Source organism: Rattus norvegicus, chromosome 17, assembly GCF_021556685.1.
Source record: "Rattus norvegicus strain SHRSP/BbbUtx chromosome 17, alternate assembly SHRSP_T2T, whole genome shotgun sequence".
In the NCBI taxonomy this organism is placed as follows: Eukaryota; Metazoa; Chordata; class Mammalia; order Rodentia; family Muridae; genus Rattus; species Rattus norvegicus.
The window spans coordinates 61,687,984-61,704,090 of NC_141550.1; the positions used below are offsets into that span (position 1 = coordinate 61,687,984).

General features: G+C 40.4%; 1 protein-coding gene across 3 annotated transcripts in view; it reads right to left on the reverse strand.

Annotated features, from left to right (window-relative positions):
* Positions 1–16,107, reverse strand: part of Odad2 (outer dynein arm docking complex subunit 2) — a 193,809-nt gene that overhangs the window by 162,365 nt on the left and 15,337 nt on the right. For 2 of the 3 annotated variants that reach the window (NM_001427763.1, XM_087590734.1), the window contains 4 exon segments: positions 3,674–3,821; positions 5,096–5,191; positions 6,719–6,906; positions 13,703–13,819. In NM_001427763.1, the coding sequence (NP_001414692.1) occupies positions 3,674–3,821; positions 5,096–5,191; positions 6,719–6,906; positions 13,703–13,819 (549 nt within the window). 3 annotated transcript variants of the gene reach the window in all.

The window sequence follows — 16,107 nt, forward strand, 5'->3', positions numbered from 1 at the left end:
AGGCTCTTTTCTCATTTCAGAGCAGAAAACTTCAGGCTTCAACACTTACTTTCTTTGCATTTCTTTTGTTAAATTGCTCACAAAGAACAAATTTAATATGCAATATATAATATTGTAAGTAGACAATGGTAAATGACAATGAATATTCCTTGAGTCATGCAAATAATGTGACCTTCCTGTCTCCTAGAAAGGCTAATAAGGGTACATGGAATCACCTGTTAAAACTGGAAACACAGATCCAAATTTCAAATGTAAATATTTATTTTGACTTATTTTCTTATTTTTTGAATCCCCACTAACAGATTTTATTCATAGCATACTGGGTATATAAAATTACTGCTATTTTATATAGAGTATGTTTTCTGTGTGTGTAGTATTTATGTATATGTATAGAGGCAAAGAGTTGACATCCCAACAATCAGTATATCATGTCCACTTATTCTGTAACTTATTGAGAATTTCATGTATGAGTACAGTGTTTACATTATTTCCACCCCTCCTCCCCCCAGCTCTAACATCCCATGTCCCACTTCTTCTCAGATTAATGACCCCCTTCTCTACCTATTGTTATGTGTGTATATACATAACCAACTGAGTCCATCTAGCGTTGCCCATATATACATGTGTTTAGCACTGATCTCATTGGAACTGAATAACTTACCACAGTGTGTGACCCTGAGGAAAGCTAAGTCTTCCTGTCTTAGTAACCACTGGTAGCCTACATTTCCCCATCTAGAAGCGAGAGCTAGTGCTGTCACTATGTGTCATGTTTAAGCAACCATATTGTTCAGATTCCATGGGTACAAAGTCCATTTCATATCTATGACACATTATTTCACTGCTGGTGCCCTGCTAGTCTGGCTCTTACAATCTTTCTGTCCCGTCTTCTACAGTTTTCCCTAAGCCTTAGATGTAGGAGTTGCATTGTAGAGGTACCTAGGGGGAATGGGTACCCTGCAGTCACTTATTTTCTGTATCATGAACAGTTGTGGATCTCTGCTGCAAAAAGAAATTTCTATGGTTAAAGAATTAGACTTATCTGTGTGCATAAGAGTCAGTACATAGAGTAGGTAGAAATTATAAATGTCAGTAGTAGGTTCTCCTCTAGGGTCTGTGACCATGCCAGCCATTGGTAGTTGATGGGTTTATGGTGCCTGGCATGCATTCCTTCCTATTTCCCAGGTCTTAAGTACAATTATGCATTACCCTCTATTTGTTAGTTCCAAGTAAACGATGCCATTATTACTCCACTGGGATCATTTTGACAGGCCAGTAGCTTTTGCAGTTATAGGGTTTTCAGCTGAGTAGGATTACTTATTGTTTTTTCTCCCTTGGCTTCCACCTTTTGAGAGAGGCTCACTCACTGAATCTAGAGCTCACTGATTGGTTAACAAGCTCCTGAGGTCGGCCTGTCTCTACCACCGCCTCATGTGACAGATCTGCATAACCATGTCTAGCATTTTTTTTTTATGCTTCTGAGGTTCCAAACTCAGTCTTACATAACAAGCCCTTTCCTGACCTATTCATCAACTCCAGTCAATCAGTACTTATTTTTTGCAAGAATGAATCACGTTAATAGCAGAAACACATGGAGACACAAAAACAGATGCAAAAAAGCTAATCAGGCTGTGGTTGCTACTGTTCTGACATGGACCTGCCCTGGTACTTCGAAATGCCTGCCGTCACTGTCAGAGCATTGTACACTTGCCTGTTACATGAATTCCTTCTAACCAGTATCATCATCATGATTCACATCAGAGGAAACTGAGAACCAGAAGTCCCAAAAGATAATTAAAATATATTTTGTAATGTCTTCACTAGTATTTCTAGAGATTTGAAACTCAGAAAAAAAAAAAACCCTTTTTCTACTTCTGGCAGTTTTCACTAAAGGAACGCCCCTCGGAGGAGGGAGCTTCTTTTTCTTGCAGTTTTCCTCAGCTGTTTCTCGCCTTCAAGACCATCCATTCAGAGGGCCTTTGTCAGATTCTCAAAAGCGTGCACAAAAGCTATTTTACATGCTGTCTTGAGATGATGAGGCACTATCGTTTAAATAGCAATACCCTTGGCCAATCTGGCCAAAGATATGGAAACGAAGAAGAAAATATGAGGTAATCAAAATATTTTGTCCCATTTTTTCACCCATAGTTTTGGACTTCAGCTTTAAAGAAGGCTTTTCCAGAGCAGCCAGGAATGTTAATTTGGGCTGTGACAGCGCATTTTCCTTGCCCCTTCCTCCCTTCAAATATTTATATACCCCTTATGGGCTAGTCATCATGTAAGGTATTTTCATGTATCTTCTGACTAAAGAGAGACGTGGAAGTGAGCCATAGCTTAAGCATCTACTACGTGAGATGCTACAATACATACAAGTGAGGTTCTCAGTCCTGAAAAGTCATGTGGTACAGGTATGTCATCTACCTCGTTGCTTATGTTGTGATTCAAACCACAACTCTCCAATGGCCACCTACTAGGCAGTGACCCAGGTTTAACAATCTCTGAGCTCTTTCTACCACACTAAATGAAAATCACGAAACACAGATTACATCAACACTTGCTTTTGACCACAGTCATTCCTATCCTCCCCCACCCCCCCAACCCTGTCACACATACACACACACACCAGGAGAGAGAACTGGTACCAGTCAGGTCCTGCTTCACAAGGTCTAAGCTTGACTTGCTCAGAATAAGACCTTTTCTTTTGTATATGCAAATGACAAGTGTGGGACCATGAAAGGCACTCTGGTTTCCAGCTGAGCAAAGGCTTGAAACCCTGGTGACCCTGAAAGGGACAGTAGGTGTTTCACCTGACTCCCAGGAAAGCAGGCACTAGCTGCAGCCTGCCATAGATTTGTAGCCATCAGTCACATAAGGGCAACACTCCAAGCCCCTCCACGGGTAGAGGACAGTGACCATGGTCATGTAGTCTCAAGACAGATCTCCATTACAATGAGGTACCTAAAGGCCTGGAGGCTTAACCAATGAACTTTCCTTCCCAGACACTCCTCCTGGCAAAAGGTATTTAATCTCAGGCCCACCCTGAGAAGTGGGGTACGGTTTTACTCATCTACTTTCCGCCATGACAAGAAATGTCTTAAAACCATGGACTGCCTCTTTTCATTGGGATCCGCTATGGGGAGCCACAGAGAAGGCCTTCAGCCATCTAACCTCCCACTGAAGGCCTCCCTGTGCTCCCAGACCCGGCATCCGGAGCCTGCAGCCTACCACTGTCCAGCCAAGGACTATCCCTGTGGGACCAGCTAGAGCTCCTCCTCTTTCTCTCTTGGCCAGGGCTAGATCCAGCCCCACCAGCCCCAACTCCATTCTCAGTTCTTTTGCAGCATCCAGTGGCAACAGGATGCCCAAGAGCCTGAGAACCTGATGGCCCCAGCCTCCACGCAAACCTGGGGACCCCCGAACCAGCTCCAATTGTGTCCTGTGCCCCAGACTGTGCTTCCCCACCACCAGAGCGGTGTCCAGAGGCTGCCCTATGGCCCGATACCTGCCTGTGACAGTGTGGGATAAGCATGGTCAAACTTTCCATGTGGCTGAACCCTGTATTAGGGAGAACACGGGAACCATAACTCTACAACCGCAGTGTACACGGCTCTTACTTAAGAGGCATGTCATGTGTTTAGAAAAGAATTTCCACTAAATACTTTAAAGTTTTTCTTACCTTTAAGTATTTCACCAGCTTCTGAATCTGCCAGTATTCCGATGGGAGGTCTGCATTGGCTTCCTGGCGGTGGTCTAGAGGCTCCTCATCCTCCTCACTTTCTGAGGAGCTCTCACTGACGGTCTCCTCAACCTTCTCACCACCCTTACTAAGAACAGTAACACAAAATCCTCAGTGTTAGCTACAGAGTGAGTGGGCTGGAACGATAATACAACAACCCACACTCAAGCAGCAGATGACATCAATGCCTTGTGAGCCTCAGAAGAAAACCAGGAGTATTATTCATCACACACACACACACACACACACACACACACACACACACACAGAGGCACGCACGCATGCACACACGCACACAAATCCACCTGGAGCAAAGGCAATGCAGAGCTATACAAAGAGATGCATCCAGAAAGACTACAGACAAGTCAAAATGCTTAAGTAATCCACAGAGATATAGGAAAAGAGAGAAAGTGGTAGAGATGAACAGCAAACACCGTTTGAAAGGTCGCTTAAGTCTTAATACTGATCAGTACTCTGGAGAACAGAGGACTGTTGGCTGGAGTCAGGGCTGAGACGAGATGTGTCTATCAGGGGTAACGGGAGGGAACCCACGCGTGGGGAAGTTCTGTGTTCCGCTTGCTGTGTTCGTTATAGTATGGGGTGAATTTACCCCAGTGTGCTTGGGTAAATGACACACTCACAGAGCAGGGTCATGTCCTGGTGCTGGGACTGTACAGTGATGTCACTGAAGGAAGTTGAGCTGAGTCTATGAGTCTATTATTATTTCAAAATAAAAAAGCTTCCAAAGTTCTTAAACGCATTGAATAAATCTATTATAGTGAACTAAAAAGTAAAGCTAGCATCAATGCAGTCAGGGTCTTACGGGCTATGCTTTACACTGAGTGTGTATATGTTTCCATGAGTATCTCTCCCTTCTGTCTATCACCACTAGGAATACTAACAGCCAACCTTTTCAGTTATTTTGTTGTTGTTGTTGTTGTTGTTAAACTGAAAAGCATAGCTGGCCTTGTGTAAATTTTTTAACTGGGAATTACAATTGGGCATTGGAAGAGTCATCTATAAACAGAGAGAGACACAGACACACCACAACTTTGTTAGGACATCAGAACTAAGATAAGCTGGGAGTGCACACTCCACTGGGTTCTCCACGCTCTGCCTTACATGTGTTTCCTTCCTCAGTACGTAGCAAGCTCCACCTCTGACCCACACAACTGCATTAGAAGTGCATCCTAGAATATACTTAAAGCAGTACATCACACTCATTTTTACTGGCATCACTAGTAACCATCAGTGTGTTAAGTACCCTGGATCCCTGGTATTAAGGAGGCCTTTAACTGGCTTGGGAATTGACCATTCTGTGTGGGTAGCCATAAGGACACAGCCATACCAACAGAAACTTACCGAAGTAACTGCCCACGACCCGTGGAAACAGATGTCGATGACTTTTCTAATTTTCCTTGTTTTTCCTCTTGGCTATCCTTTGTAGAGCTTTTGTGGCTAAATAAATATATAACGAAACTGAGCTTTAGTATGCTGTGCTGGTGAATCATGACTCATAATAGATCATTTGTTCTTTGTAACTTAAATAATGTGGGCTTTTTGTTAGAGTAGTGGAAACAAGACTAATTTACTCTAGGAACTTCCGACAACCCCCAAATTTGAGTAGCAATGACGCACAGCAATGACACACATACTCACATACGCACATTGTATGTGATGTGTATATGTGAGTGTATACGCACATGTGAGCATGCATATGTGAATATGTGTTTGACAGGTGATGCATCTACATATACATGCATATTCCATATGTATAAGTGAACATGTGTGTGGATGTGCATTTGGAGGCCAGAGCCTGTATGTATATATGTGTGCATAGTGTGTGTGTGTGTTTGTGTGTGTGTGTGTATACTGTTCCCCAGCACGGCCACCTTTTATTTGAAACAGGGTCTCTCACTGGCCTGGGATCCAGCAAGTAGATTAAGCTGGCCAGCAAATTCCAGGGGTCCACCCATCTGCATTTCCCCAGTAGTGGAATTACAAGCACACGCCACCACATCTACTCTGTTTTGCTTTTGCTTTTGAGTTTTGTGAATTAAAGTTGGGTTTTCCATGCTCACAAGGCAAACACTTTACTGGTAGAGCCATCTTCTCAGCCTTTGAGTCTCGATACCTTTATCTACTTTATTCCTCATGTTTAGTGTTTCCACTGGATAATTTTATTCTATTCGACACAAACTAAAGTCATCAGAGAGGAGGGAACTTCAATTGAGAAAAATGTTTCCATGCGATTGGACTATAGAAAGGCAAGCCTGTAGGGCATGTTTAATTAGTGATTGATGAGGGACACCTCAGCCGAGAGTAGAGCCACCCCTGGCCTAGAGGTTCTGTGTTCTACAAGAAACAGACTGAGCAAGCAGCACCCTTCATGGCGTCTGCATCAGTTCCTGTCTCCAAGGTCCTAACGTGTATTGAGTCCCTGCATTCACTGCTTTTGGCAGTGAGCTGTTATCTGGAAGTGCGAGAGAAATGAACCCTTTTCCTCTCCAAGTTTCTTTTGGCTATGCTGCTTCCTCACAGCAATAGCAAACCGAACTAAGTGTCCTAGTATCCACTTTACATACATCTGTTAACACTGTTGAGCATCCATCCTTCTTATAGTATTAAATTCTGCTTACACTATTGCTACAAGAGTTGTCCTGATCAACTCCATGTGATCATAACCCTCTCCCTACTCTGACATGTTAACATTCCATGTTATTTCTCAGTGAATTTTAGTTTCCTTTTTGCCTCATACCACTTGCTCTTACTTAACCAGTGTTTTCCTCCCGTCACAGTAGTATAAGCACACATGCTCTTACCACTATGTTTTCCCTCTTGGGATATGTAAAGAAGGAAAAGAGAATCAAACAGGAAAGACAGGAAAACATATACTGTATTTTTCTAATATTACATACAATTCCAGGAAAAAATAGGCGAATATGTAGTTATTAAAGATGAATCAGAAAGTAAACAACTACTTACTCTTTGTAATCAACAGTTGCTCTCCAGTTTAAGCTTGGCTCTAATCTCTTGGTCATATGACTTTTCCCAAAGTAAAGCTTTTCAACTTTACTTTTCTCTGAGCCAGTTGCAGAAGAGGGCCCATCTTCTGTCTTGGGTTTCTCAAAAATCTGACTATCCTTCTGTTGCTCCTCATTAAATCTAATCTCCTTTATTAAAAAAAAATAAGAGTACTGGTTACAGTGACATCACCTCTCAAGTACTTAGTGCCATCTGAAGCTGAGGACTAGCTAACGCCAGATGACTCTCGTAGGAATTGACTTGCTGTGGCATAGCAACTCAATTTGAATAGGGGCAACTTCAAGTCCAAGACCTTATTTAAGAGTCAAGCTGAGGTCTGCCTCCAGAACAGACCATGTGCGACAGCTCTCTGTACCAAGATCCTGCAAGGAGAGAGCGGGTATCACAGAAGTACTGACACACCTGAGAGCACAGGTAAGACCACTACCTCTGATTAGAGCAACTTGTCCCAGAGCCCTCAGGACACAGGAACCTAGGAATAGTCTGGCACAGGATAATACTGGTTTCCATTTCTGCCTGGAGCAGATCCACTGTCATAACTCTCAATACCTAAATCCCACCATGAGAGAGCTGGTCTCCCAGGAGTGCAGATACACAGGCATACAGGAGGGTCAAACCACAGTGAGGGACAGCAAGATCACCTGACACCAGAGATAGCCAGATGGTGAAAGGCAAGCACCTAAGCAAAAGAAACCAAGACCACTTGGTACAATCAGAACCCAGTTTTCCCACCACAGCAAGTCCTGGATAACCCAACACACCACAAAAACAAGGTTCTGATTTAAAATCACGTCTCATAATGGTGTTAGAGGACATTAAGATGGACATAAAACACTCCCTGAAAGAATTGCAGGACAACACAGGAAACAGGTAGAAGCCCTTAAAGAGGAAATGCAAAAATCCCTTAAAGAATTACCGGAAAACACAACCAAACAGGTGAAGGAATTGAACAAAACCAACCAGGATCTAAAAAGGGAAATAGAAAAAAAATAAAGAAATCACAAACACAGACAACCCTGGAGATAGAAAGTCTAGAAAAGAGATAAGGAGTCATACATGCAAGCATCATGGACAGAATACAAGAGAGAGAGAAGAGAGAATCTCGGGGGCAGAAGATACCATAGAAAACATTGACACAAAAATCAAAGAAAATGCAAAACACAAAAAGATGCTAACCCAAAACCACCAGAAAATCCAGGACACAGGAGAAGATCAAACCTAAGGATAATAGGTATAGAAGAGAGACAAAATTCCCAACTTAAAGGGTCAGATAGTATCTTCAACAAAATCATAGAAGAAAACTTCCCTAACAAAAAGAAAGAGATGCCCATGAACATACAAGAAGCCTACAGAACTCCAAATAGATTGGACCAGAAAAGAAACTCCTCCTGTCACATAATAGTCAAAACACCAAATGCACAAAGCAAAGAAAGAGTATTAAAAGCAGTAAGGGGTTGGGGATTTAGCTCAGTGGTAGAGCGCTTGCCTAGGAAGCGCAAGGCCCTGGGTTCGGTCCCCAGCTCCGGAAAAAAAAAAAAGTAAAAGAAAAAGTAAAAAAAAGAAAAGGAAAGGGGCAGGAGAAATGAGGTAATATATAGAGAAAGGGGGCAGGGAGAAAATAAAAGCAGTAAGGGAAAAATGTCAAGTAACATATAAAGGCAGACCTACCAGAATTACACCAGATTTCTCACTAGAGACTATGAAAGCCAGAAGATCCTGAGCAGATATCATACAGACCCTAAGAGAACACAAATGCTCGCCCAGGTTACTATATCCAGCAAAACTCTCAATTACCATAGATGGAAAAACCAAGATATTCCATGACAAAACCAAATTTACACAAAATCTTTCCACAAATCCAGCCCTACAAAGAGTAATAGATGGAAAACTCCAACACAAGGAGATAAAAATATACATTATAATAGCAAGAAAGTAATCTTTCAACAAGTCCAAAAGATAGTGACACAAACATAATTCTACCTCTAACAACAAAAATAACAGGAAACAACAATCAACATTGTTCAACATCAATGGACTCAAGTCCCCAATAAAAAGATATAGACTATGAGACTGGATAAATAAACAGGACCCAGAATTTTGCTGCATATAGGAAACACACCTCAGAGACAAAGACAGACTCTACCTCAGAGTAAAAGGCTGGGAGAAAACTTTTCCAAGCAAATGATCCCAAAAAACAAGCTGGAGTAGTCATTCTAATATCAAATCAAATCAACTTTCAACCAAAAGTTATCAAAAAACATAAGGAAGGATACTTTATATTCATCAAAGGAAAAATCCACCAAGATGAACTTTCAATCCTAAATATCTATGCTCCAATTGCAAGGGCACATAAATTCATAAAAGAAACCTTATTAAAGTTCAAAGAACACACGGCAATCACACAATAATAGTGGGAGACTTCAACACCCCACTTTCATCATTGGACAGATCATGGAAACAGAAAATAAACAGAGACATAAAGAAACTAACAGAAGTTATCAACCAAATGGATTTAAGAGATATTTATAGGACATTTCCTCCTAGAACAAAAGAACATACCTTCTTCTCAGCACCTCATGGAACCTTCTCCAAAGTTGACCATATATTCAGTCACAAAACAGGTCTCAACAGATACAAGGAGATTAAAATCATCCCATGCATCCTATCAGATCATCATGGAATAAGGCTGATCTTCAATAACAACAAAAAGCGAAAGAAATCCCACATAAACATGAAAGCTGAACAACACTCTACTCACTGATAAGTTGGTCAAGGAAGAATTAAAGAAATTAAAGACTTTTTAGAATTTAATGAAAATGAAGGCACAACATACCCAACTTATGGGACACAATGAAAGCAGTGCTAAGAGGAAAACACATAGCTCTGAGTGTCTTCAAAAAGAAACTGGAGAGAGCAAACATTAGCAGCTTGACAGCACATGAAAAAGCTCTATAACAAAAAGAAGCAAATACACCCAAGAGGAGTAGATGGCAGGAAATAATCAAACTCAGGGCTGAAATCAACCAAGTAGAAACAAAAAGAACTATACAAAGAATCAACAAAACCAGGAGCTGGTTCTTTGAGAAAATCAAAAAGATAAACCCTTAGCCAGACTAACCAAGGGACACAGAGAATCAAAATTAACAAAATCAGAAATGAAAAGGGAGACATAACAACAGAAACTGAGGAAATTCAAAAATCATTAGATCCTACTACAAAAGCCTATATTCAACAAAACTGGAAAATCTGGAGGAAATGAACAATTTTCTAGAGAGATACCAGGTACCAAAGTAAAATCAGGATCAGATAAACCAGCTAAACAGTCCCATAACTTCTAAAGAAATAGAAGCAGTTATTAAAAGTCTCCCAACCAAAAATATCCTTGGACCAGATGGGTTTAGTGCAGAATTCTATCAGACCTTCATAGAACACCTAATACCATTACTGTCCAAACTATTCCACAAGATAAAAACAGAAGGAGCGCTACCAAATTCCTTCTATGAAGCCACAATTATGTTTATACCTAAATCACACAAAGACCCAACAAAGAAAACTTCAGACCAGTTTCCCTTATATCGATGCAAAAATACTCAATAAAATTCTCACAAACTGAATCCAAGAACAAATCTGAACAATCATCCATCATGATCAAATAGATTTCATTCAGGAATGTAGGGATGGTTCAGTATATGGAAATCCATCAACGTAATCCACTATATAAACCAACTCAAAGAGAAAAACCACATGATCATCTAATTAGATGCTGAGAAAGCATTTGACAAAATTCAACACCCCTTCATGACAAAAGTCCTGGAAAGATCAGGAATTCAAGGCCCATACCTAAACATAGTAAAAGCAATATACAGCAGTAACCAATAGCCACCATCAAAATAAATGAAGAGAAATGTGAAGCAATCCCACTAAAATCAGGGACTAGATAAGGCTGCCCACTCTCTCTATATTTATTCAATATAGTACTGGAAGTCCTAGCCAAAGCAGTCAGACAACAAAAGGAGGTCAAAGGGATACAAATTGGGAAGGAAGAAGTCAAAATTCCACTATTTGATATGATATGATAGTATACTTAAGTGACCCCAAAAGGTCCACCAGAGAACTACTAAGCCTGATAAACAACTTCAACAAAGTGGCTGGATATAAAATTAACTCAAACAAATCAGTAGCCTTCCTCTACACAAAAGAGAAACAAGCCGAGAAAGAAATTAGGGAAATGACATCCTTCATAATAGTCACAAATAATATAAAATACCTTGGTGCGACTTTAACCAAGAAAGTGAAAGATCTGCATGACAAGAACTTCAAGTCTCTGAAGAAAGAAATTGAAGATCTCAGAAGATGGAAAGATCTCCCATTCAAATGGATTGGTAGGACTAATATTGTAAAAATGGCCATGTTGCCATAAGAAATCTACAGATTCAATGCAATTCCCACCAAAATGTTGATTCAGTTCTTCACAATGTTAGAAAGAGCAATTTGCAAATTCATTTGGAATCACAGAAAAACCAGGATAGTGAAAACTATCCTCAACAATAAAAGAACTTCTGGGGGAATCACCATCCTGGCCCCAAGCAATAGTATTACAAAGCAATAGTGATAAAAAAAAAGTATGGTATTGGCACAGAGACAGGCAGGTAGATCAATGGAATGAAACTGAAGGCACAGAAATGAGCCCACATCACTATGGTCATTTGATTTTTGACAAAGGAGCTAAATCCATCAAGTGGAAAAAAGAAAGCATTTTCAAGAAATGGTGCTGGTTCAACTGGATGTCAGCATGTAGAAGAATGCAAAGTGATCCATTCTTAGCTCCTTGTACAAAGCTGAAGTCTAAGTGGATCAAGGACCTCCACATAAGAAAAGATACACTCAAACTAATACAAGAGGAAATGGGGAAGGGCCTTGAACATTTGGACACAGGGGAAAATTCCCTGAACAGAAAACCAGTGGCTTATGCTCTAAGATCAAGAACTGACAAATGGGATCTCATAAAACTGTAAAGCTTCTGTAAGGCAAAGGATACTCTCATTAGGACAAAACAGCAACCAACAGATTGGGAAAAAAATTTTATCAATCCTACATCCAAGAGAAGGCTAATATCCAATATATACAAAGAACTCAAGAATTTAGACTCCAGAGAGCCAAATAACCCTATTAAAAATGGGGTACAGAGCTAAACAAAAAATTCTCAGCTGAGGAATATTGAATGACTGAGAAGCACCTAAAGAAACATCCTTAGTCATCAGGGAAATTCAAATCAAAAAAACCCTGAGAGATTCCACCTCACACCAGTTAGAATGGCTAAAATAAAAAACTCAGCTGCCAGCAGAAATAGTCAAAGAACCAAGGTACTTAAATAAAATAATTTCATAAGAAAGCTTAAGTTTTGGGGTTGGGGATTTAGCTCAATGGTAGAGCGCTTGCCTAGCAAGCTCAAGGCCCTAGGTTCAGTCCCCAGCTCCGGAAAAAAAAAAAAGAAAAGAAAAGCTTAAGTTTTAAAGATATGTACAATATTTGAAAGATAAATGATTTTAGAATGCCACTCAGGATGTAGTAGGGTAAGATAAAAAAAAAAAAAAAGCAGGCTAGATCTCAGAGACCTACCAGTAACTCACTAAGACTCCTTCAGACAACATAGCATACAAGTTGGAGAGGATACGGAGAAAATGGGCTCCTTGCACCTTACCATTGGAACCTAAAATGCTACAGCTACTTTGGAAATGTCTAGTGTCCTGTCCAAGAATGACGTAGAATTACCATGTAACTTCAAAGTCCACTTCCAGGTGGCCACCCAAACTAGTACAAACTCTTGTAGACTGGTGTTCACGGGTGGGAGGGGGGAGCCAATCATGATGTGTGTGAACTGGTTGACTTTAATTGTCAACTTGACACAATCTAAAGTCACCCGGGGAAAAGAGTTCACGTAAAGATTGTGTAGATCAGGATGGCCAGTTGGCTTGCTTGTGGGAGATTATCTCGGTTCCATTAGTGGATGTGGGAAGACCTGCAGTGTGGGAGGTGGCATTCCCTAAGCAGAGATCCTGAACTGTGTGAGAGAGGAGAAAGCCAGATAAGCACAAAAGCTTATTTCCTCTCTCTGCTCTTGACTGTATACATGACTAGCTGCTTCAAGTATTGCCACCTTCCCTGCAGTGGAACTGCGACACAGAACTGTGAGCTAAAATAATCTCTCCCTTCAAGTTGCTTTTGTTGGGGGGTATTTTATCAGAGCGATAAGAAATGAAACAAGAACAGTGTGTCAATGAAAGCAAATGAAGCAATGAAAAAAATTAAATCACAATACGATGGACCGACCTGAGAATATGCTAAGTGAAACAAGCCAAACGAACCCCATACTACGAATTCTCTTACATAGGCACAGATATTAAGTAGATCCTATGAGTCTGCTGATAGGAAACATGCAGAACAAGTAAACAAATGTAACAAACTAGAGTTCATCAGAGGTCACAGGTAGAAGGAAGAATGTGACTTACCGCTTAGCATGTGTATAATTTGAGTTTAGTGATGGAAAGATAAAAAGGCTACAAAAGGTTATAATCAAACAACATAAAAAGATGGACCCAAGACTGAACCCCCAGTGAACTAGTCTATGGGGGGAGGGCAGCAATGGGGGGAGGGTTGGGAGGGGAACACCCATAAGGAAGGGGAGGGGGGAGGGGGATGTTTGCCCGGAAACTGGGAAAGGAAATAACACTCGAAATGTATATAAGAAATACTCGGGGCTGGGGATTTAGCTCAGTGGTAGAGCGCTTACCTAGGAAGCGCAAGGCCCTGGGTTCGGTCCCCAGCTCCGAAAAAAAGAACCAAAAAAAAAAAAAAAAAAAAAAAGAAATACTCAAGTTAATAAAAAAAAAAATTAAAAAAAAAAAAAAGATGGACCCAACTTACCTGCTTAGACATATTCTCTGAAAATACTGGTGATTGGTCCTTTAAACATGTCACAATGTCCTTGTAAACTTCACCTTTTCTCTCATAGTCAATCGCCCCCTCCTCTTCTGTTTTTCCCTTTGGGAGTGAAGGTTCGGTGGTATGATTAATGGACCGGTCAATAGAGGGCCCAGAACAGTAAGTCACAGCCTGTGCACACATGTTGGTGGGTTTTTTTAAATTAATTTTGACAATGTTGTATAATATAATGCATTTTAACCACTCCCATTTCCACCCTACTCAATAACCCCTACTTCCTAAAAACTCTCAATGTGGCAGTCTCTGTGTATGATGTGTATAGACAAAACCCTCCCCTTGACTTAATTTCATCATCCATCCATCCACCCCTCCCATCTGAGTACCTCCTCTATGCATATAGAACTTTACTCTCTATCAACTGAAGTCCGAGTTCTCCTTTAGTATGAAAATACCCAGTGACGTCAAGGACCTTACTGATGAAGTCACAAAAGGCCCAAGGCTTGGAATTTTACTGAAGAAAAACATATGCTGTGCTCACACTCCTGTCTTGCTCTGTGAGTTCATTTTCTAGGGCTAGCATCTCTAGAGAATTGTCTGTCCCTTGTGCCCTCTTCCGCCTGCCCCTGCCTTTAGTACATTTCTTTTTCTTCTGTACTGCATCAGAAACACACACCTATACTGTCATTAATATTTGGAAATTAACAAAAGTTTTTCTGGTTCTCAATTTTTGAGTTTTTCTTTTAAACCTGAAAGGAATATTTAATGTTTCCCAGTATAATCTTTGATAGAAACAAAAACTGCTTGATCCTCTCTATAAGGTCAAAGAAATTATTCCTTCTATTATCTTATTCTAACTATGGAGCTACAATTTTGAAGTTCTGGTTTCTTTTAAAAACACAAAAATATAAGAAGGTTTTTTTTTTTATCCCAGGGGGGATATGGGGCTCCTTTAGACTGTCTGTAGCAGTTAACTATGATCTTCCTTGTGCTCTAGCAGAAGCAGCTAGATAATTTCTTTGTGTGACATTTGTAATTCTGGGAATTTTTCAGAGGGTATATAAATGCTAGGGCCCTGAAATGCATGGTGCATGGTTGCTGGTCATTTAAGGAAGTTGGTTGTAGTTTGTTAGTAGCTATGGTCAAAAAAGAAACAAATTCAATTCAACGTAAAGAGATTATCTTATGCACTGTATGGATATATCACCTGTCGATTTAAAAACTTATGGCCTTTAGTAAAGGGTGGAATAGAAGGTGGGGCACATTTGCTAAACAAAAGGATTCTGAAATTGTGCAAGCCACTGGAGATTGGCCTGGGAAGATTTGCCCAGGAAGACGTGATGCATGTTACCTAAGCACAGGTAACCAGCCATGTAGGCGGCAGGACGTAGATTAAAATAAATGAGTTATGCTAAGCTGTGATATAATCAGAGGAGAGCCTAGTGATATGGCCTAGGTATTTGTAAATGTATTTTGAGTCTGAGTCTTATTTCTAGGAGCACAGGGCTAGGAGGAAGAACCAGACCTAACTTTTACATATGATGCTTAAACTAACCTGAGATAACTTTCTGGATAGAGGCACTAATTCTCCCCCAAAACAAAACAACTTTAAAACTCTATCTTCTTAAGAAAAGACAAAAATTTTAAAAAGAAAGAAAGAAAATAAATTAGCGCTTTAAAACTTTTAAAAAGAAGGGTCCTGCTTATAGAGAGAATGGAGGCCTGGAATACACACCAGCCTGCTGTGGCCTCAACAGCCCAATTTATATCCACACAACTAAAGGCCTAAAGATGTGCACAAGAAAGAACCAGGTCACAGGGGCACTGAGCACCCCTGCAAGACAGGAACAGGAGCTCCAGATGGAGGGTTGGGAAGAAATTGAAAGGCTCCAGCCTCAACTTGCCACAGGCACACTACCTTGATGGAGTCGGCACAGGGCAGAGGCTCTGGCCTAACTAAGCGTGGCAGGACACATGATCTTGAGATTGTTGGCTGGCAAAAGCCCTAACTGTTCAAAGCCAGGACTGCAGAATGGCCTGGGGATTCCAATGAAACAGTAAAGTCAGGGTGAGACCCTCTGCTAATAAATAGAGCCAATACCAATAATAAATACAGTCAATAATATCAATGACAATCTAAAATTCAAAATGATACTTTTTTCCTTAAAGATACTGTGCAGGTTTTTGCTTAATAGTAAGTAATAATGTTCTTAGTAATGTAAAAAATAAAGTACACATCAGTCTTAAATTTAATATAAAGAGAAGGGGGAATATATATTTACCCATATAAGGCATACTTATACATTCAATTTGAAAGATAATGCTCTTCTGTTGATGAAAGGGATTTGCCCTTCACCAGGAAGATCTATTGTGTTACTCAATGTAAGGAC